This window comes from Callorhinus ursinus, unplaced genomic scaffold (assembly GCF_003265705.2).
Source record: "Callorhinus ursinus isolate GAN/ISIS: 27379988/994484 unplaced genomic scaffold, GSC_fseal_2.0 scaffold60, whole genome shotgun sequence".
Classification (NCBI taxonomy): Eukaryota; Metazoa; Chordata; class Mammalia; order Carnivora; family Otariidae; genus Callorhinus; species Callorhinus ursinus.
The window spans coordinates 6,751,228-6,773,261 of NW_027397122.1; the positions used below are offsets into that span (position 1 = coordinate 6,751,228).

The 22,034-nt window shown below is 54.6% G+C and overlaps 1 protein-coding gene across 1 annotated transcript in view; it reads left to right on the plus strand.

The window, feature by feature from the left end:
* PKD1L1 (polycystin 1 like 1, transient receptor potential channel interacting) overlaps nucleotides 1-22,034 on the plus strand; it is a 119,265-nt gene that overhangs the window by 70,228 nt on the left and 27,003 nt on the right. Inside the window, exons 34-49 of the mRNA XM_073885040.1 lie at nucleotides 561-768; nucleotides 1,787-1,893; nucleotides 2,574-2,796; nucleotides 4,263-4,436; nucleotides 5,594-5,713; nucleotides 5,802-5,847; nucleotides 6,243-6,289; nucleotides 6,926-7,079; nucleotides 8,888-9,026; nucleotides 9,971-10,055; nucleotides 10,376-10,528; nucleotides 11,352-11,470; nucleotides 14,628-14,738; nucleotides 19,359-19,482; nucleotides 20,251-20,374; nucleotides 20,990-21,263. Of these exons, the coding sequence (XP_073741141.1) occupies nucleotides 561-768; nucleotides 1,787-1,893; nucleotides 2,574-2,796; nucleotides 4,263-4,436; nucleotides 5,594-5,713; nucleotides 5,802-5,847; nucleotides 6,243-6,289; nucleotides 6,926-7,079; nucleotides 8,888-9,026; nucleotides 9,971-10,055; nucleotides 10,376-10,528; nucleotides 11,352-11,470; nucleotides 14,628-14,738; nucleotides 19,359-19,482; nucleotides 20,251-20,374; nucleotides 20,990-21,263 (2,208 nt within the window). The remainder of the gene's footprint in view (nucleotides 1-560; nucleotides 769-1,786; nucleotides 1,894-2,573; nucleotides 2,797-4,262; nucleotides 4,437-5,593; nucleotides 5,714-5,801; nucleotides 5,848-6,242; nucleotides 6,290-6,925; nucleotides 7,080-8,887; nucleotides 9,027-9,970; nucleotides 10,056-10,375; nucleotides 10,529-11,351; nucleotides 11,471-14,627; nucleotides 14,739-19,358; nucleotides 19,483-20,250; nucleotides 20,375-20,989; nucleotides 21,264-22,034) is intronic.

Consider the following 22,034-nt stretch of genomic DNA (forward strand, 5'->3'; position numbering starts at 1 on the left):
ACACAGGGCGGGAGGGATGGGGCAGTTAGGCACGGTCGCCGGGAGGGAGGCAGCGTCCATTATGCCCACATATCGAAGCACTTTACAGACATCGTACTCCTGAGTCTTCATCGGAGCAGCGAGATCGGTGTTCTTGTCACGTTTCATCAAGAAAGCTCCTCAGAGAGAGGCCATGAGTGGCAGCACCACACGGGCTTCAGATGCAGAAGCTGGTCTGTCACCAGGCGTCTCTGTCTGAGTCCCTGCTCCTGAGAGCCTCCAGCAGCTCCTCCCCTGAGGGGCTCAGACCCATCCTAACATGGGGATGACAGAGGCCACGCCATGCCCTCCACCCTTTCCTTCTTGGCCTTCCCCGTAAGAATCTACTTTCTCCTCCCAGTTACAAGACAGACAAGCATTTACAAACATATCAGTGAAGACCAGCAGAGGCCTCTGTGTGTGTGTGTGACTGTGCATGCGAGTGTGTGAGCATGAGCCAGTGGGGGGGAGGGCATTGGTTAGTCTTTGCCTGATGGTTTGTTTTCATAAGTTACCATTTATTCCCCTCCTTTCATTTACAGACACCCAGAGAACCTGCTTCCCAGTATTTTGGTGGTTGTTTTTACGATTCTTTATGCACTTCTGGTTACTAAAAGCAGACGTGTAGATCGTCACGAGAAGAAGAAAGCTGGTTACATTTTTCTGCAAGAAGGTGCTCCCCCCGGCCACCAGCTGTATGCGGTTGTCGTGGACACGGGCTTCCGGTCTCCTGCCCGCTGTAGTGCCAAGGTGAGCGGGTCATCCTGGGACTCGCACTTTGTGGTGTGCAAGGCTGTGGATGGTGGGAGTGACGGCCTCAGACACACCCTGTGTGGAGACTGGCCTTCCCAGCTGCCCCATGTTCCTCCATCCAGAGTGGGGGGCTCCTCTCCACCTCGTGCACACCCGTGCGAGCCCTCCCCGCCCTCAGGGCTGCCCCCTCGAACCTTTGTCTCTCTCCACCTTCTCCGTGGAGAGCAGCCCGCATGTCCAGCCCCACGTGAGGAGAAGGACCGATGGATACATGGGGCAGATGGGCATCACGGGGGCAGCCCCATGGGAGGAGCAGGGGCCATTCCGCAAGATATTCGGGGACCGTGGCTTTCCCTGTGGAAAAAAGCACTATTAAACCTCTACTTCACATTACACCCCAAAGCAGCTCCACAAGACTGGAGACTTACAGATTAAAATAAAATTTAGAAACCTCTCGAAGAAAATATGTGCTTTGCGATAGGGAAGGATTTTAAAAACTGGAAATAAATAAGGCACTTCCTTAAATGAACGATTGATCTTGTGTTTCTGGGCCACTGAAGCCACCCCACCGGGGAGTGGCGAGCCCCACGCGGCTGAGAATGTGTGTCTGCAGGGTGCCTCGCACACCCCAGTCATGGTCACAGCCCCCTGGGCAGCCCTCAGGCCTCCCCGTGTCCCCTCTGAGCCGAGGAAGGAGGACGTACCCACTGTCTGTCCACTTACTCCCGAGACAAGCTCGTGCCCTAGTGAATCCAAGTTGCCGTCTGTCTTTTCTAGATCAAACATGTAGAAATCCGGCCAACCTGGAAGGACAGGTGCTCCTTCCTGGGGCTCTCCTGGGGAAGTGTGGGAGGGGCCATCCAGGGATGGAGCAGGGTGTCCCCTTGGTCCCTCGGGGCCGGAAGGTTCTGGGAAGGCTGGGGGCTGGGAGACGGTACAAGGACTCCCCTTTCTGGCTCAGCGTAGTGTCCTGTGTCCAGGATCTCACACCTCCACCTTGTGTCTTTGTTTTGAGGTTTACATTGTTCTCTGTGGTGAGAATGGGTTTTCAGAACCCAGAGAACTCTACTGTCCAGAGAGGCCCCTGTTTGAAAGGAATTCCAGACATACTTTCGTCCTGAGGTGAGCAAGGCCCGTCCGAACCGTGTGGCCCTATCATGAGCCCAAGGAAGCAAAATGCACAATGTCACTGTCCAGTAAGGAGCGTCAGCTTGCACACGGACGGTCTTATAAAGTCGTTCGTGGTGCTGTCTGATGTAGATTCGTGTGGGAGTGAGGACGGGTGTTGGTTCACACGCTGCCGACACTCAAACGGCACGGATCCCGCTCAGCTAATTCAGGTCCTCCTAAATTGGGAAGAGCAAGGACACGTGGCCGTGCAAAGACCGTTCACTTGGGTGGGGAGGGATCACTGATCGGGCGTCCAAGCACCTGCCGGTTTCAGAAAATGTGGAGAAACTGCGCTAAATGCTTTTTCTCCTGGTGAACCTCGTGCACGGTCTGTATCGGTTCGGGCCCCATCTTCACTAAGAAGAGGTGAGCTCCAGACTTGTCCACGCCGGACACAGATGCGTGACGGAGCTGGAGTGCACGGGGTTCTGGGGAGCCTGCAGGCATGCGGGAGCTGGGTGTGGGGTCCGCGCCCCATGCTCCAAAGCAGCTCCGTAGGTCACTCTGCGTAGCGCGCATGTGCTGACACGTCCAAGGTGCCCCCAAGGGTGAGAATGAGGGCTGGGGCTGCCCTGCAGGGGCCCCCACTGCACAGACCCCGGCCTGACCACGGCTGCTGTGTGTGTCCTCAGCGCCCCCGCCCTGCTGGGCCCACTCCGGAGCATCCGTCTCTGGCACGACAGCCGTGGGCCCTCCCCGGACTGGTACGTGAGCCACATCATGGTGAGAGTGCTGGCCCCCGGGCATGGACGGAGCTCGCTCTTCCCCGCCGAGTGCTGGTTGGCGGCGAGCAGGCAGGATGGCCGCGTGCAGCGGGAGCTGGGCTGCCTGCGCCGGGGTCTTGGCTTCTGGAAGGTAGGTGATCAGCCAGCCGGCGGCTGCAACACCAGCTCTGCTTCCCCCTGCAGCCGTTTGACTAACTGCACTAAAGTTAACCTCAAGGTGGCCGTATCCTAAAGGATGCCACGAGCGAGCGAGCCTGCGGGCGAGAATGAATTCATTCCAAATCTCCCAATTTAGGAGGACCCTTGCCAGGCGTTACTACTGTGATGATTTTCCTGTAATAACATTCACGGAATTTACTGTTGCCTGTGGTCTGTGGAGTCCAGAGGGCCGCTAACTAAAGACGGGAGTGCCCTGTGTATCCTGAACCCCAAGATGACCAGTCAACAGTATGGGTGTGATCAGGGGCAGAACAGCAAGGGATCAAGAAAAAAGACAAAATCACCTAAAATCTCACAAACCACCCATGAAACATGCTCTGCGCGTGCTCCAATCTCTCCCCATATGGGAGTGTTTGATCTAGTTGTGATGACACTTACGTATTTTGTGCTTTCTAATGTATTATCTTCAAGAATATTCTTTAGAAACATCACTGAAGGGCCATGTTGGACGTTGTGATTCTCTTTAGTTTAGTTGTAGAAACACTTTGATGGGGGCTTTGTGTTTCCGGGGACCAGTTTCGCAAGCTGGTCTCAGACGGGCAGAGGCCAGTGAGGGCTGGTGTCCTCCCACGTCACCAGATCCTTCCTTCCAGTGTGTCCCTGTCGCCACCCGTCATGGGTGCTGCCGATCGAGTAAGAAAATGATCACAGTGCATTGGCAATATGGAAATTCTTCAGCTCCCCAGAGCTGAATGCCTGGCTCAACCGGCACTTTCCTTAGATAATTATTCAAAATGCAGTCACATTGTTTATTCTCCAGCTGTTTTGCTTGAGAACTTGTGCGGAGAAATCTGTAGTGTATTAGTCATAAGACCACCTGTGGGCCGGTCCATTGATATGAAGGTATAATTCTCATCTCCTTAAAACGGTTTTCCCTCGCTTTGCTTCTGTGTTCTGCTGCTCGTCACCGTTTTTCTAGAATAGCCTTGAGCACCGAGTGTTCTTTGAGTTGAGCTGATCCTTTGGAACCCAGTGCGGTTCTGTAGGTAACATGCCGCCCACCGTGTGGCTGATGCTGCAGGGCTACTGAGGACAGCCAGGTGGCCCGGCATGCTCCAGGGCTGCAGTGTGCAAAAAGCCCAGTGAAAATGACCTGTGTTGCAGGGAACGTGCTGGGAACAGGGAGGGCTTGTAGACAGAGGCTCCAAAGAGAAGGGCGTGAAGACCTTCAAGGGGAGACAGGAGAGGTGGAGGGACAGCTTGTCCCAGAGCTGCGGACGCCCCAGCGCAGGTCCAGGGCGCTGAGCGCATGGTGGGTGAGGGTCTGCGGGGACCCAGCATCCGGCTGAGGAGCTAGCGGCATCACCCAGACCATCACTGCTTGCCCGCCAGGAGTTCTCGCTGTGGTACCAGCATCTCTCTTCTGGTCTGTTTCAGCTCCTGTATTCAAAGTTCACGGAGTATCTGGAGGATTTCCACGTCTGGACCTCCGTGTACAGCCAGCCCTCCCCCAGCAGCTTCCCGCACACAGCGCGCCTCACCGTTGCCTTTACCTTGCTGTGCGCGTATGCCTGTCTCACGGCCCTGCTCACGGTTGCAGGACAAGAGCAGGTGGGGGGCACTGGATTCTCCTGGAAGTGGCTTCCAGTTCCCAGACCTGCCATGTGACACGTTCTCAGCCCAGGAATTAGCAAAAACGGCAGTCCTGGCAGAAAGGTTCCAAGCAGGGGGAGGGAGCCGGCTGTCTTGAGCACTGCAGAGGGGATGTTGGGCTGGATGGAGCCGGGGCGTCTGCTGGGTGGTGGGCTCAGGGTGAAGCCAGCACAGGCCTGCCGTCCCTGACCCCTGCCACGCAGGGCTTGCGCCCGCCTCATGCCATGGAGTGTGACTTCTCCGGAGGGGTCAGCAGCCTGGACTGTCCCAGAGCACACTCCTGGATTTTTTTTTTTTTTAAGGTTGGCAGTTATTTCAAATTTTAAAAATCCTCTGGCCAGAAAAGACAGGGAAGAGTTCTGATGGCCACATTTGCCCTAGAGTTGCCACTGGCAACTCCAGCCTCACCGTCACTCACAGGAGGGAGGTGAATTATAAATCAGCACAGGCAGCAAGAGTGGGGACCCTGCCTTCCTATGGAAGCACAGCATGACTTTTGGGCTGTGGGGAAATAGTCCATTTTGCTTCTGTTGACAACCTCGTGGCCACTCATGGTCCCCCCAGTGGCTGGGAATGTGGTGAGGGGCTCTTTCCAGAAATGGTGTCCAGCAGAGAGCACAGTGTTCAGAGCATGTGTGAGAATAGTAACGGATTGGCAGAACCTTTAAAACAGAGTGACAGGTGCATGGAATTTGTAGGATGGTGATAAATCACACCAGGCAGCAAGAAGCTGAAAGGCTGGGTCCAGCTGGGACAGGAACGGGCCCGCGGTCCGAGAACCTGAACTCGCCCTCCCCCTGGGGTCGACCCTTTGTCTGATTTTCTCTGCTCACCAACGCGTCGGGGTTACGGACGCCTTCTCATCAGATTGTAGCAAGGACTCAGCCAGGGGCCCACGAGGCATGCCTGGGAGGAAGTGGGCACGCAGAAAACGTTCATTCAATCTGGAAAGATGTGTATATTGGAAAAACAAAAGGATTCCTTGTGAGTTGCCATTGTTTCCAAGGGTTCGGGGAGACAGGGCTTTGGTTAAACGCAGGGTACACGTTCACATTAAAGACCTTGGTGGCTACAGTGGATGCATTCCGGGTGCCTTGACCACTGCTTTCCTACAGCTCCCGTGGGCTCTCGGTGCCCCTGATGCCACCGCCGGGTCCTTCCAGACGGGTCTCCTGTGCACCCTGCTGGCTTCTCCCGGGGCACAGCTCTTGTCGCTGCTCTTGAGGCTCAGCCAGGTATGGGCAGCCCATCCGTGTGCCCTGCTGTTCCGGGAACTCCCACATGGTGGGATGCCTGCCCCAAACAACCCCCTTCCTTCTGCAGGAAGCCAGCAGGCCCCTGAGAAGAGCGCCCTCGGAGGCAGCTCAGGGTAAGTGTGCATTTAAGAAAAGCCTGGAAGGTGTTTTCTGTTTGTTTACAAATCACAGCAACAGCAAATGATGAGGTCTCCCCAGTCCGACCCAGCTGGTCCTCTTCGAGAGGCCAGCTTGTGAAGGAGACCTCGGGTCTCCTGCTCCCCGTGTTCACTGCTGTTCACTGCTGTTCACTGCCAGGACAGAGAGCTTCACTCCATCTGCGTGAAAGGGGCCGTGCAGCCCTCGCCCAGATGCCACATGGATGGGCCACACTGGCAGCCACGTCCTGGGTCTCAGGGAGGCCCGTCCTGGTGGGGCCTCAGGGAGGGCTATTTCCTGAAGGATGCTCTCTCCCAAAGAACCCTAGATCCCTCCTTTAATGTCATAACCTGGACTCCGTTTAAATCAGGCCCTCACTCCCGGGGAAGGACAGCAGACGCCCAGAAGACGCACGAGGTAAATACAACTATGTTTCGCTGGTGTCTCCCTCGGCCATGGCCCGGACATGGCTGGTCAGGCCCAGGGGGAGACCCCACGCAGGGCAGGTCCTGCAGAGAGAGGGGGCTGCTCCCCAGGGAGTTCAAGGCCCACTGTCCGGAGTCCAAGTGGAGGCCACACGAGAAGGGGTGTGGTTGCTGGTCGGTGCGGACGTTTGGGGCACGCATGGTTCCTTGTGCTTTTGAATCTCCGCCTCCCCGCTGAGAGCTCCTGTCCTTCATGGGCACGCTGTCCCCAGGCGCGTGTCCAGGCCTCGGTCCCCTCTGCCCCCCTGCGTGGGGCTGCCTCTCTGCCCTTCCGTGGTGAGCCTCGCCCGCCCCCTGCTCGGCCTTCCGGAGGGCAGGTGGCACTGCTGTTGGCTGCAGCCGCCCCATCAATTCCCGCAGGCGCCCCACCACCCTCTGCGGATGCAAACGAGCTGGTCCCAGGGCTGCCCGTGCCTCCTCTCCAGAACCTTCCCCCCAGCCTGAGGCTTGCGGAGGTGCTGGCTCAGCTCCTGAGAAAGCTTGCAAGCTGTGCTGCGGAGGACACAATACAGCACAGAGAACTGTGGGTGCTGAGGTGTTAACCCCATCCCGATGTTGTCTCTTCCAGTGTCACGGTCTCTCGGGGTGCACCAGGGCCTGCAGGGGGGCAGTGGGTGGCCGGAGTGCGGGCTGTCCATCCCCAGAGCAGGAGACCTGCGGAGCTGACTCTGGCCAGCAGGCTCCGAGGGAGAAGGGGACCCGCAGCGCTGTCCATGTGCAAGGTGACGTTGGGGCTGGGGGTGCAATGCTGGGCCCCTTCCTGTGTCCTGGGCCCCTGGGAGACACAGGGGCCGCACAGCGGGAGCTGGGTCCAATGAGGCTGGACACTCTGGTCACATGGACACCAGGCCCACCCGAAACAGCCATGAGTTTTGCTCCAAAGTGCTGGCCATTTCTGCTGTATACTTACATGGGTTTGCTCACGTCTTCTAAAGTCAGGAATACACTCTTCACTTGCTGTGGAGTAGAGTGCCTAGCGACAGCCTCGGACGAGGCGGTAGCTCAGTGGAGAGCCAGCTGGGGGACGGGGCCCCCAGGGGGCAGCCAAGCAGCTGGTCAGTGTTGCCCAAGGGGGCCGTCCGGGGCCTGGCTGGGCAGGTGCACGTGGCTGTGGGGCCTGGGGCTGCAGGGTGCATGAGCAGTGTGCTTCCTGGCTCTAGGTCGCCCAGGTTCGGGCGCTGGCCGTGGACACTGCTCCACGGACCGCGGTTGGCGAGGCGGCACCGGTGTTGGGAGGCGGCCAGGTCTGGCTGGGCTGGTGCACACAGCACGCTACGTGCTGGGGCGTGGGGTATAAAATACCTGGTTTCTGTGTGCGGATGGGGCCTGGGGCCAGCAACCTGCCGTGCCGGTGCTGGAGGTCACACACCCAGGGAATGGAGACCTGCACCTGATAGCCCGGCACACGCACCCGGCCGGGAGGGAGCGGAGGAGAGCCAAGGGACTTGGGGGAGGTTCTCGACAAAGGACAGCACCTGGGCTCAGTGTCCCCCTTGTACGCGTAGCAAGTGTCCTTCCCTTGCCTCCTCCCTGGCGGGTGCTCCTGACTCCAAGTCAGCTGACCACCTTCTGCCTCTAGACGGGCCCTGGGGCGTCTTCCTATTGGAGCAATCGCCTGAGAAAGCAGAGCTCCATGGCCTCCTCTTGGAGCCATGGGATGTGGCGGGGGACCCTCCGACTGTGTGCTCAACTCCAGAGAACTTACCCAGCAGAGCCCGCGGGAGGCGGCTGCTGCCCACCTGCTCCTCCTCCTCTGTGTGGCTCTTCTCACCCTCCCCTTGCTCCCCCCCCCCCCCCTCTGCTCTTCTCCTGCCCCCCCCCCCGCTCCTCCCCTTCCCTTTCCCCCACACTCCTCCCCACCCCTCCACTTCCTCCCTCCCCCTCCTTTATATGCACAATGAAAACTCCAAACTGTGGCCCAGGCACGGCATCATTTTGATGCAGAATGCTGAGTGTAAAAAGCACTCTGCCCTGAGAACGTGAGAGAGTGAGGCCCCTTTTCATCCAGGCTGAAGATGGTGGTACCTGCACGCAGCTGCCATGTAGACGCAGCTGCTCTGCACAGAATGCAAATCTGTTAGCACCTTGCACGGGGTGTGTGCAGGGGTGCATGTATATATACAAGGAACTGGCTCGTGCGCTCAGAGGCCGGCTGGTCTGATGAAAGCTGGAGACCCAGGAGCTCCAGTGTTTCAGTTCAAGTCCAAAGACAGGAAAAGGCAGGTGTCCTGCTCAAAGGCCCTCAGGCAGGAGGAATTCTCTCTTACTCTGGAAGGTTGGCTTTTTGTTATATACCAGCCTTCACCTGACTGGATGAGGCCCACCCACTGGGCAGGCAACCAGCTTTACTCTGTCCAGCCATTTACGTGTCCATCTCTCTAGAAGCCCCCCTCATGGACACGCCCAGAATACTGGTCACCCAAATGTCTGCACACCGACGTCCCAGGCCCGCTGATAGAATTAACGACCGCATTCGGGTGGACAGAAGTGATGAGGCCTGTTACGTATACCTCTTCCTGCTCTCCTTTAGCCCCCAACAGCGGATTTCGAGGACTTGCTGAGCTTCGGTGGCCGCGGGCTCTGTTGCCTTGGTCAGGCTGCGTGGTGTGGGCCATTTGCGGGATGGTTTCCGTGGCCTGTGGCTTAGGGACGGCGTTTCTAGGATACAGGTGAGCGGTCACGGTTTCAGATGTCCCCGGTCTTTGGATGGGAGAGTCTAGCACTTAGTAAAAAAAACTCCCTGCATTTCTGGGAATGCACTGGGTGGGCCCAGATGGTCTATTGCTATTTTGGTCCTCATTTCTCCCTCCCACGCCCTGGGGGTGAGGAATTTGTGTACAAACCCCAAAGGGCCGCTGGGCCTGGCCGGCTCTGGGAAAGCAGCTCGGCCTGGATGGAGTCCCTGTGTCATGAGAGGCCACGGGACCCCCCCTCAGGAAGGAGGGAACCCGGTTGCAGAGCTCCCAAGAAGCTGGGCCTCGGGGTCAGGTGTGCTGGTACGATTCGGACTCTGTCTGTCCACACTGTGGCCTCACCATCTCGTTCCCGGGCAGCTCGGGCCCCCGGCGTCCCCGGGGCGGGTCAGCGCGGCTCCTGTGGGTCCAGGAGGGGCAGCCCTAAAACCAAGACGCATCCCTCCCCCCTGCTGCACTCCTCCCTCTCTTCAAACGCGCGAAACGACTCACACGACGATGGCTGGTGGCGGGCAAGTTGCCTAAAAAACAAACTCCTCTCCGTGACTCAGTTTGCTCAGCTGTGAAATGGGAAAATTCACAGGGTTTTAGGAGGAGCTAGTGAAATCGTCCGTGCCCGGTGCCTGGCACCTGCTCAGTGCTCTGCAGATGCAAACTTTGTTGTCGTGATTGTAATTAAGCCCCCCACCCCCTCCGTGCTCTCCGCATCGCTGGGCTGGCTTTTCCTCTCTCTCTCACGCTCAGCGGCTTCACGGGGTTGACGCCCCTCGCGACACACAGAACTCCCTCCGCTGGGCAGAGCGATGGGGTGCCTGGCTCACGGCCCCCTCCCCGCCTGCCGTCACGAGGACGCGGGCCCTTGGGTGTGGTGTCCCTGTGCGCGTGCAGGCGGGTGCTGACGGCCTCTCTCGGGGGGACAGGCTCAGCCCGACGCAGTGTGTGCGCTGGCTGCACCTGCTGACGCTGTCCGTGCTGTGCTGTGTTTTCATCTCGCAGCCGCTTCTGGTGAGCGGGGGGCCTCCTGTGGGCGCCACTCTGCGTCAGCCTGGGGCTGGGGCTGGGGCTCCGCGTTCCTGTCGCATTATTACATTTCTTCATATTTTGACTGAGTGTGAAGGAACCTGGGAGCCAGGCTGCCCACAGACACCTCCCAGGAAGGTGGGGGGGGGACCTCTTAAAGCCCATTTTCACTCGAGGACACAGAGCCTGGGGAACGGGGGGCCCGGGAATCCCAGGCAGGTGACACCAGCTTGTGTGGGATTGTGAGCGGGAAGCAGGGACGTGGGGCAGTGACCGTGCACACATCGTCGGGTCTCTCCTTCCAGGTGGGCCTTGTGGCCGTGGGCTTTGCCTGGAGAAGGAGAGACGACCCGCACTTCTTCACCGAGTCTCTGCGCGCGGCCACCGAAGACCTGGACGCTGAGCTTGAGGAGCGAGCGAGGCCCCGCACGCGCCAGCATGCGAGCCAGATGGAGGAGGTGAGGCTGCCCTCCGTGCCCCATTCCAGCCCCATCAGGCCGATCTGCACTTACTCTGTGGATTCAAATTCAATTGCATTCTAGGGTGTGATTTTATTTCTTATGCTCCTTTTTGTGCACGACACGATGGGTGAACACACAGGATCCATTTCCTTCCCTCTACCCCCATCCCAGAGAAATCAGAGCATCGAGTACGTGAGCTTATTTTAAATTATTGAAGCAAAATGAGAACTAGAATTCTTGGCCACAGTTTTAGAAAACTTGTAAGTCATTTACATTTCTGTGGACCCACAAGAATTTCACTTCTTCCCCGCTTCCTTGCTCCTTCTCCTCTCCCGCCTTCCTTCTGATGGTCAGTGGTCCCCATCGTGTGTGGGGTAGGCTGGGCAACAGGAAGGAAGAGAAAGGTCTCCGGCGGGGACACGCACAGGCTCAAGGCCACCTCAGTGCAGTGACCTGTGGCGGGCGCTGTGTCCTCGGGTGCAGTGAGCAGTGGTGGGCCATGACCAAGGACGCATCCCAGGGTCCCGACAGTCAGACCGCACCCCTCCCTTCTCCCCCCTGACTGCCATCGTTCCAAAGGTGGCCAGTGAGCTCCTAATGACTCCCCTCCTCTAACTAACCTGTCGGCGCCCCCGGGACCCCGTCGGTGACAGTGACAGGAGCAGACTTCTTAAATGGCCCACTGCCCACCGGCCTGCTGTCAGTGACCCGTATGAAGTGTCCCTGTCCCCAGCCCCAGGAGGCACGGACAGCGCCGCTGCTCCCTGGGCCTGGCAGGAGTGCCAGAGCTCCCCAGCTCACAGCACTGCCGTCCCCACAGATGTTGGCCGCCCGACAGCAAGCGCGCCGCCTGCGCTGGGCGCGTCCGCCGTCTGCAGCCCAGCTCAGCGTCATCAGGGAGAGGATGAGAAGAGAGACCCGCACCAGGGTGGCCCTGAGGTGGGTGGCAGCCGGCCAGGCCTTGCTCTTCTCCCACGGCCCCTGGGAGCGGGGTGTGCAGGTGGGGGCCCAGCTGCAAGGGAGGGGACACCAAGGGGACAGCGGGTCCAGAGACAGCAGGTCTGGAGGGAGGCTGAAGCCGCTCCTTCTGCATATGCTGCGCCCAAAAGTCTGGAAAATCCCACAAAAGTGAAAATGAGAAAAGCAGACAGAAGGGAATTGAGTAAAGTAACAGGTTAAAACACTAAAATGCAAAGCCCAACGTCCTTCATATATGGACAGTGAAAGCCAGTAGAGGATTTGCCAAAAGACTCTTTAACGTGGCCAAGGAATAAAACACCACAAACACACGTGGGCATCACCGTGAGAGGAAATGCACCAAACTTCCACAGGAGAAGTGTGCGCGGTCCTGAGAAGCACAAATGTCACTCGAACATCACGTGTTCTCCAGCTCTGTCTAAAATTGTGTCTGACTTCAACACAGTCCTGATCAAATGCCATTGGACCTTTCTTTTCTTCCTTCCGCTTCCCCTTCTTTACTGGATCTGGTCAGTTACGAAGTCCCTTTAGAAGAACAGCCGCAGAGAGCCGGTCAGGAAGACCCGAGGCAGCGGAGTGAGTGGGGCCCTCGCTGTGCTGGACGTGCCTGCAGAGCACAGGCCTCTACTAAGGAGTGTGGCTCTGTGAACGAACAGAAGACAGCCCCGTGGGCCAGGATTGGAAATCCAGAACCAGACCCGAATACAAATGCCACGGTGCAGGAGTCTATGACGGAGGCGTTATCTCAGCTCATTTGGGGAAAAGATGGAACTTTTAATAAGGAATAACTGAATGGGCATGAGGGTAGTGTAAAAAAACGAACGACCAGATGCTCTTGTCACAATGTACACAAGTTCATTCCACATGAATAAAGATTTAAATGTGAAAACAAAACCATACATGTCCCAGAAGAACATGTGTGTCAATATATGACCTGTGGGCAGGGAAAACCTCCTGTGACTTAAAATCCAGGAACTAAAAGAGAAAACAAATTTGGTGACATGTACCAACCGCCTCTTTAGAATAAAACTGGGCTCAGGAAGCCGACAGTTCACAGAGAAAAGAAATGCAGATGTCACTTGCACTTACGATGAGAGATCACAAATTTAAAGTACAAAAGTCTGGAAGTGAGACCACACGCAGTGGCTGGTGAGCTTGTGAAGACGTGACATCACGTGGCGCTGGTGTGAATGCAGGCTGGTCCCACCTGTGGGGACTGGGAAGTCCCTTGCATGTCACAGATGCACGTACCTCCTCCCAGCACCCCTGCTGCAGGGAACCCATCAGCAGAACCCGAGAAGACCCAGGTGCAAGGCAGGTGATGCGGGACCCCTTGTAATAGAAACAGCCTAAACACTGGGGCACCTGGGGGGCTCAGTCGGTTAAGCATCCGAATCTTGATCTCAGGGTTGTGAGTTCAAGCCCTGCGTTGGGCTCCACCCTCGATGTGGTGGAGCCTACAAAAAAAAAAAAGGGCGCCTGGGTGGCTCAGTTGTTTGAGCGTCCACCTTCGGCTCAGGTCATGGTCCCGGGGTCCTGGGATCGAGTCCCGCGTCGGGCTCCCTGCTCAGCGGGGAGTCTGCTTCTCCCTCTGTTTGTTGCTCACCCAGCTTGTGCTCTCTCTCTCTCTGACAAATAAATAAGTAAAATCTTAAAAAAAAAAAAAAGGAGAGGAAGAACCAGATATTATGTGTCTTCTGATGGAAAACACATCACCTAGGATGTAATCTACCCCAAATAGACTGGTCTTTATCTGAGCACATTTTTGTGCCAGCATGTTGTTGACAAGAGAGCACACGCTGTGTCCCTAGGAAGCAGGATACAGAGAGAGAGGTAGCAATAGAACCAGTTTTCTCAATAAATAAGCCGCAGAGACCAACTAGGGATGGAGGTGCTGCCTCTGGGGTAAAAGAGACACAAGAAGGAAATAGTGAATTGAAACCACGGTAGTACCAGACTAGTAAGAAAAACGTTATGAGGGGCGCCTGGGTGGCTCAGTCGTTAAGCGTCTGCCTTCGGCTCGGGTCGTGATCCCAGGGTCCTGGGATCCAGCCCCGCGTCGGGCTCCCTGCTCCGTGGGAAGCCTGCTTCTCCCTCTGCCGCTCCCCCTGCTTGTGTTCCCTCTCTTGCTGTGTCTCTATCAAATAAATAAACAAAATCTTTAAAAAAAAAAACACCATATGATCATCTCAGCAGATGGAAAAGAAACCATTTGACAAAATCTTACATCCATTCGCGGAAAAGAAAAAAAAAATCTCAGCGAGCTAGGAATAGAAGAGAACTTCCCTAAACTAATAAAGGGTATCTGTGAAAACCCTACACCTAACCTCACACTTGCTGGTGAGACAGTGTGTGCTTTCTAAAAATCAGAAACAAGGCGAGGAGCTCCTTTCCCCCTAACTCTGGTTAAACCTCACATGGGAAGGCCCAGCCAGTGCCAGAGACAAGACCAAGAAACACAGCGTTTACAGGTTTGAAAAGAAGAAATACAACAGCCTCTTGCAAGAAGACACGAATAGTCTATGCAGAAAATCTCAAATATTCCAAATAAATCTAAGAAAACGTGCAGAACTGATAGGCCGAAAACCACAAGACACTAATGAACAAAATCAGAAAATCTAAAGAAACGGAGAGACACGTCGTGTCTGTTGGGACACTGGTGTTAAGATGCCCACTCCTTCTAACTCAAGCTATACATTCAGTCCCAGCCAAACTCCCACAAGCTTTTCTCTAGATATTGGCGAGCTGATTCTAAAATTTATATGGAAAAGAACTAGAATAACAAAAACAATTCTGGAAAAGAACAACAAAGCCAGAGCACTGATTGTACCCGACTTTAAGTCTCCCTACAAAGCCAAGCCATGGTAACCAAGACACCAATATTGGTGATAGGTCGGCACAAATGTGCTTAGTTGATTTTTTGACAGGGCAAGGCCCTTCTCGTTGGAGAATGGATTTTTAAAATGGTGCTAGGAAAACTGGATGTCAGATGTGCAGAAAAAACGAACCTCAGCACACACTTCACACCTTATCCAAAAATTCACCCAGAGATTTAAAAAGTCAGGTTTAGACATCCAGGGTTGGTGTAGATGCTAATTTTAAAATGTGTTTCTTGTAGAGACATCTGCATGTACACCCTCATGCTGCTTCTGCATGTGTTTATACTTTGTGGGAGATGCTCCCAGGATGAATATTCTCTCAATCAAGCCATCCGGAATGAGTTTACAAGGTAGGATGTTTTGTCCACCTTCTCTAGACCCCCGGCCACCGCACTAGGAGTGGTCTGTTCGTGGCCAGCGTATGCTGACGGGGGTACCCAGAGACCAGGGTTTCGGGACGGTGGAAAGTACCTTCTCTGGGCCTCCATTTTGCAGAAGTAGAACGTCCTGCGGGAGAGGACTAGATGGTCGCCACCATCCCACGGAAAAAGTGGTCGAATTGACTTGGACATTGTTTGCCCCACTGTTTTTTTTGTTTATTTATTTATTTATTTATTTGTTTATTTTTAAGATTTTATTTATTTAACTGACAGAGAGAGAGACAGAGAGAGAGGGAACACAAGCAGGGGGAGTGGGAGAGGGAGAAGCAGACTCCCCGCTGAGCAGGGAGCCCGATGCGGGGCTCGATCCCAGGACCCTGGGACCATGACCTGAGCCGAAGGCAGTCGCTTAACCAACTGAGCCACCCAGGCGCCCCTCTTTGCCCCACTGTTAACAGGAGGCCTCTTTTTGCAGACTTTGGGCACGTTCAGAGCATCTCATTTTGATTAATAGTGAAATGATATTTTGAGGCACATTAAGGTCTGGGCACCAAGACACTAAAACAGGTTATTGGGGTGGCTCTTTGGTGGAGGCCGTCTGAGTTCCTCGACCAAAGACTCTTGCGATTTGCAAGAAATGGCACACGATTTCCAGTGGTGGTAATTCCCCTTGAGCTCTCTGTCACTTCTCAAGTGCTAATTGGTCTCTTCCTACTTTTAAAAGCAATAGATGTTGGGGCACCTGGGTGGCTCAGTTGGTGAAGTGTCTGCCTTCTGCTCAGGTCATGATCTCAGGGTCCTGGGTCGAGTACCACATTGGGCTCCCGGCTCAGCGGGGGAGTCTGCTTCTCCCTCTCCCTCTGCCTACTTGTGCTGTCTCTCTTTGTCTCTCTCTGTCAAATAAATAAATAAAATCTGTAAATAAATAAAAGTAGTAGATGTTCATTGTAGGTAAGCATCGAAGAACTGAAAAATAGAAAGCAGAAAAATCTCAATAACAGTACCACCCAGAGGCAACCACGGACACATTTTGTCGTGCCAGAATTTTCTCCGTGTTTCAGCATTTCTGAAATTGGAACAGGAACTGTATCAAGGTGGATACTTTCTTTGTGTGGCATTCTTTTCTTTTTTTTTTTGACAGTTGTTATTAAGTGACTTTGTTTTCACCTGCCAAAAATATTCAGTCTGATAGTTGTTTCAAAAAAGTTTGGCTTTGAGTTCTGAAGTGCATGATATGAACTCATACTGATTCTTTACTATGGCAGAAGTAAAAGACAGTGTTCTAAGATTTACTTTCTCTTTCCATGGAGAATATTTTATTTTGTTTTTTAAGGATTTTATTTATTATTCTGAGAGAGAGAACATGAGCAGGGGGTAGGGGCAAAAGGAAAGGGAGAAGCAGACTCTCGGCTGAGCAGGGAGCCCGACGTGGGACTCGATCCCAGGACCCCGAGATCATGACCTGAGCTGAAGGCAGACACTTAACCGACGGAGCCACCCAGGCATATCTCTGGAGAATATTTTAAAATACATTCCTGCATTTTTTCTATGACTGTGTTGCCCTTGACTAAGTAATTCAATTTGATGTACTTTACTTTTGTTGCTTTTGCGGGGGCAGAGGTGGGTGGCTGGCAAATCTATTTAATTTTATCTATTAGTTAAGGGTGTATTTCTTTTTATCTTCCTGTGAGAAAGCTGGTGATTAATACCCACCCAGTTGATGGGCGGACAAAGGTAGGGTTAGGAGCCACTAGTAAAGATGCCCGAATTCATGAGTCTGGACTCCCTGCAGAACACAGTAATGCAACTGCTCACCGGTGAACATTCTAGCAGTGAAACTGCCTCCCCCCTTTGCAGAAACGGCTGTTCTTTCCATGAAGAACATGGAACATTGTCAGCTCTCCAACCACCCCCACATAGGCACAGTTTGGGCCAGCAGGGGGCGCCATGCGCAAAGCAGAGTGACCATGTGGGTCGTCCTCTCTAAATGGAAAGGAAAACCTGAGCTATTTCTGGCTTTCATCGTTTAGTTTTGATCTCATATTTCGTAAGTCAGCACTACTTGACATATTTCTCATACGAATTCTTGCCTCTTGGTACTCAAATCAGAAATATCGCAGCTGAAATAATATTTGTGTGACGTGTCCCGTGCAGAGCCATTGATATGTTTGGATTCCTGGCTCAGAGGCTGGCCCCCTGGGTGTGCATGGGCCCATATTTCCTACTACAATGCAAAATGCAAAATCCCATTACTTCTGGTGTGCTGGCCACCAGGCAGGGGTATCTGTGTGTCCGGGTTTGTACTGGGATATTCAAGCTGGACCCTCTCCCCCACCATCCCCTGGTGCCTGATCCTGAAACTTCAACAGCATCTTAGGGTTTAGAGTTTGCCAGCATCCAGGAAGAACAAAAGCACAGTTGGATCAAGTCTAATTCAGGGACCTGGCTTTGTTCCACTTTGTTCAGTTAGCAGGTGACTTGGGCAAGTCCCGACTCTGGGCTGAGTATCCCCATCTGCAAAGTGAGGCAGTTGCGCTGCTTGATTTCTTAGGTCTTCACCAAAAAAATGATCATGATATTGGATTCCATCACATTCAAGTTTTCTTTGAAGTCTTTCTGGACTCAATCAAGTCTTCATGAAAGTCCAAGTAAAACAGAAATAAACCACCGAATAAAGCACCAATAAATGAAATAAATAGTCACTCTGTCCAAGAGCCATAAATGGGATATAACTACTGACTTTAGTTTTGCCATGTTTCGCAAGCTCTGTAGGCCTGTTTTATTTAATAGCTCTAATTAATATGGAGTGAGAACATTCTTGGATGGTTTGGCTCACTCCCTGCTCTCCGCCTGTGTCGAGAACAAGGCGTGAGTTGTGCACAGTCTGGGCGTGTGACAGCTATCTCTGGTCACATCCAGGTCTTTTTTTTTTTTTTCCTTAAAAATTTTATTTATCTATTTATTTTAGAGAGAGCTCGGGGGGTAGGGGAGAAGCAGAGGGAGAGGGACAAGCAAACTCTGTGCTGAGTGCAGAGCCCTACGTGGGGCTCGATCTCAGGAGCCTGAGATCATGACCTGAGCCGAAACCAAGAGTCAGATGCTCAACTGACTGAGCCACCCCAGGAGCCCCCACATCCAGGTCTTTCTTGAAGACTGTTTCCTTAACGTCATCCCATTGAGGAGCGACCATCAGAAAGCGATACTATTCCCTCCAAACTATGGTTCAACCAGGGCCTCGCTCAGTGTGCAGTGTATAACCAGCACCTATGAAGGGTCTGCTTGGATTAGGCTCTAAAAATGGACAAACCAAGGAAGGATAGAAGTCATGTGTGGATGAGTCCGTAAGGAGAAGGAGACAGAAGCAGTAAGATAAGTGAGCTCACCAGACTTACATCCCCACTCCCCGGACGTGTTTGAACATATTTATAGCCCCTGCGAATGTTGATTGAGATCATTTGCTTTTCTCTATTAATCCATGCACTAGTGACTTATTGCTAACATGTCACTAACAGGACACGTCTTCCTCTTTGATTTCTTTCCCTTTTATATTGTCCAGTGTCTGTCATGACTGTCAGGTTTTAAATCACTTCCTAAGTGTCTCTAAAATCTGCCTCAATCAGCAACATAGTATCTGCCCCAATCCCTCTCCGAGGTGTGGTGGTAAGTGTAACGGGGCTCTGGGGAGCGACAGCACCCACCTGTCGCACCTGCCCGCCTCTTCCCGTGCTGTCAGCGCTCCCACCACGGTCTGTTTCACGCTATGGCCGTGGGTGCGGAGCCGGGGCGGCGGGTGGCGGCCGACTCTCAGGGGCCGCTCAGGGCTGGGCCCCGGCCACGTGATGGCCCAACCTTGTGCTCACGTCTGTTTAATGAAACCAGAAAGGTGTTTGAAGAGCTCATCATCGCTGTGTTCTTGGGGGGGGGCGCGGCCCTAGATTTGGTGGCTGGACGAGGCAGGACGATGAAAATTGTGTCCTTGGATGACCGGAGTCTAGATCTTTTCCTCACTTCTCATTGCTCTCCCACAATATCACCTCCCGAGAAGCGTTCTGGTCTCCCCTTCTCATGGAGGGACACCCGGCTGCAAGAGCCGCCGGACGCCCACTGGCCTCTGCCGTGGGGACGTTAACCACACACCATCCTTGCCTTTCCCATGGGTCCTTCCTGCGAGGCCACGTGGAAGGAAGTGTCTTAGGGGTGGGTGAGAAGTATTTTGCTCTCTAAAGAAATTTACCTTTTCCTTGTATGTCTGGCTGAGCAGCTTGGAGCTCCTGATGCTCTGGTGTGTAGCTCGGGTCCGTGTGTGTGGCTCCACCGTATCGTCTGAGTGAGCGAAAACGATCAATGGTGTCGGTCTGAAATGATTTCAGGGCTCCCTTAAATCAGTCCCTTGTTGGAAAGTGAAACAGATATCTGATAAGAGTAACACAGCTTTGTCACAGGGCCCTCTCCCCGCCTCCCGCTGAGGAACAAAGTGGGCTCCGGAGTCACGCTGTACCTGAGACTGCGCATGACTTTGCTTTCATTCCTGCAGTTACCACCAATTCGTGTCAGAGAAAAATCGCTTTTTGTTTCTGCTCTTGTGCTCAGGGGTGCCAGGAGCGTCTCTGGCGGCCTGAGAAGTGTGGGTGACTGGTGGGGCTGGAGTCTGAGCACGCTGCTGGACGGCCTGCATGGGGGAGGCGCCTCCACGGCCGGCCCGCCCGGCGCTCAGGTGGGCTTCCGTCTGCTGTCCACTCAGACATAGCAGGGGAGCGCGTCGGGGTGGGTCAAGGGTGCCAAGATGCTTGACCTGCAGCACTGCACACACTCTCTCTCTTTTTTAAAAGATTTATTTATTTATTTTAGAGAGAGAGAGCACAAACAGGAGACGGACAGAGGGGGAGGGAGAGGAAATCCCGAGCAGACTCCCTGCTGGGCTCAGAGCAGAACACGCGGCTCGGTCTCGCGACCTTGAGATCACAACCTGAGCCGAAACCAAGAGTTGGACGCTTGACCGACTACACCACCCAGGCGCCCCCACTGTGTGTACTCTTGGATGACCGCTGGGTTGTAGGCCAGTGGCTCTCTGCTGTGGGTACACCCCATGGCTTCTCCATCTCAGCGTACCCGCCTTAGCCACCCATGCACCCCCGGACACCAGCAGGTGCCAGGCTGGACTGGACGCAGGGCATGGCGGGTCCACACGAGCTTGTGGGCCAATGGGGATGGCTATAGATCAGTGAGCAAAATGCTGTGACATGGGGACGCAGGGCACTGAGGGACGGGGGGGGGGCATCCAGGAAGCTTCCGGAAAGAGGCAAAAGCCCTTCCCCAAATTCTGAGAAAAAAATTACCAGTGAATAGCATCTCACAGAATATGACGCTAATAAAGGCTCTTTTGGGACACTGCTCCATCCCTCTGACGTCCAAGACTATGGCTCGCAGCATGTTCCAGCTTTGCGGTCTGTCCAGCGGTCTTGCGTTTCCCTTCTTCCTCCAGCCTGGAGCCCTTGGTGGGAAGTGCTACCTACTGGGCACCCCGGTCATCCAGCAGCTGAGAGATCCTTCTGGCGGCGTGTGCGAGGTAAGCCGCTCTCCTCCTGGTTATTTCTTTGTGTGTGTGCGTCTTCTCCCAAGCATCGCTCTTTATTTATGTGTTTATTTTATTGAAGTAGAGTGAATATACCATGTTATGAGTTTCAGGTGTACGATACACTGATGTAGCCATTCTGTACGTCCCCTGCCGCTCATCACGACAGGTGCACTCCTGAATCCCCATCACCTGGTTTCCCCATCCCCCGGCCCACCTGCCCTCTGGCAACCGCCAGTGTGTTCTCTGTAAAGTACAGTTAGAGCTAGAAAAGTCTTGGAGACATTGGGCAGGAAGGCCACAGACTGCAGGAACCCTCTCTGGGAGCCTGGCTGTGACTTGAAATCATCAGCGGCCACGGTCCAGGACAGCCAAACCTTTCCCATGCCCTCTGCCGGTCCTGGCACGCTGTGGGAAACCAGGACATCTCTATCTAAAATACAGAAAATACTCCCAACCAAGAGCCTTGTATCTTTTCCTGGTTGGGAGGGGCTGCTCGAGGGCGTGCAGCTCGCCCGTGTCCTCCTGCGACGGAGCCCTTCTGATGTCCAAGCCCGGATGGGTGCACGGCTCAGGTGCCAGCCTCCGCGTGGTGGAGCCCTGATCCTTCGGGCTCAGCTGGACCCCAGGGAGATGAGGGGGCTTTGAGGGAGCAGGGGCTGTGTGCGGCCAGCCTTGGGCATCCCAGGCCACAGGTTAACTTTGAAGCAAGCGTGTGATTCTCCCTCCAACTGGTGGTTTCTCCTCCAGCTTCCCAGCCCACCTTCAGCGCTTTCCGAAGACTCTCCTCCTCCGCATGGCCCCAAAGTCGGAGGCCCTGACACCCCCCCCATGGCAGATCCCGCCATCCAAAGAGTGGCCCCGAGTGGCCCCAGAGGCTGTGGGGCCGGGGAGCCCTGGGTGCTCAGCCTGGGCAGCACAAGGTCAGTGGGATTCAGAGGTCGGCTCCACCCGGGCCTGCCCATCCATGGCTCCGCGCGGCAGCTGGATGCCACGGCACGCCCATCCCAAGGCAAGGGCAGGTGTGTTCACACTGCAGAATGACAGGAGTGAGGCCCAGGGCAGGAGGCCATGTCAGAAGATCAATGCCAATGGAGGGCTTCAGTCTCTGAGCATAAGAAGGAACGAGCCGAACGTTCCCCTAGAATTTGCCAGAGGTCTGGAGGTCAGGGAGCCTAATGGACACTTGTCCTCGCTGGCTCTGTGCTGAGTAGGATGCTCACGGGGCCTCATGGTCCTCACGTGGCTCTGCGAAGGAGGCAGTCCCACCTTGGTCTGGCGTTGTGCGGATGAGCCTCTGAGTTGCAGCCACGGTCCACGGTTGGTGGCCCGACCCTCTGGCAGCCATGGCAGCACATGACCTGCGTGGGGGTGGACTGTCTGAGGGTGCCATGGGACCCTGGGGCAGGTGATAGGTGCCTCTGAGTGATGCAACAACACAGAAGGGAGATTCTTTCATTGTTACCAAACACAGACAGGTCACAGTTAGCTTCTTCCCAGGACCAGAGTAAGCCCACAGCAGAAAAGATAAAAGAAGATTCTAGAATTCTAGAGGCCTTGCAGAGAGAGGTGGTCACCTCTCTCCCGAGTTGTGCCCGTGAGAGAGGGAGGGCCTCCTTCCCCTGGAGCGTCCCTGCCTCAGGGGCCCGGGCAAGGAGCGGGGACACGCACAAGTGTGTCTGTCCAGCCCCAGG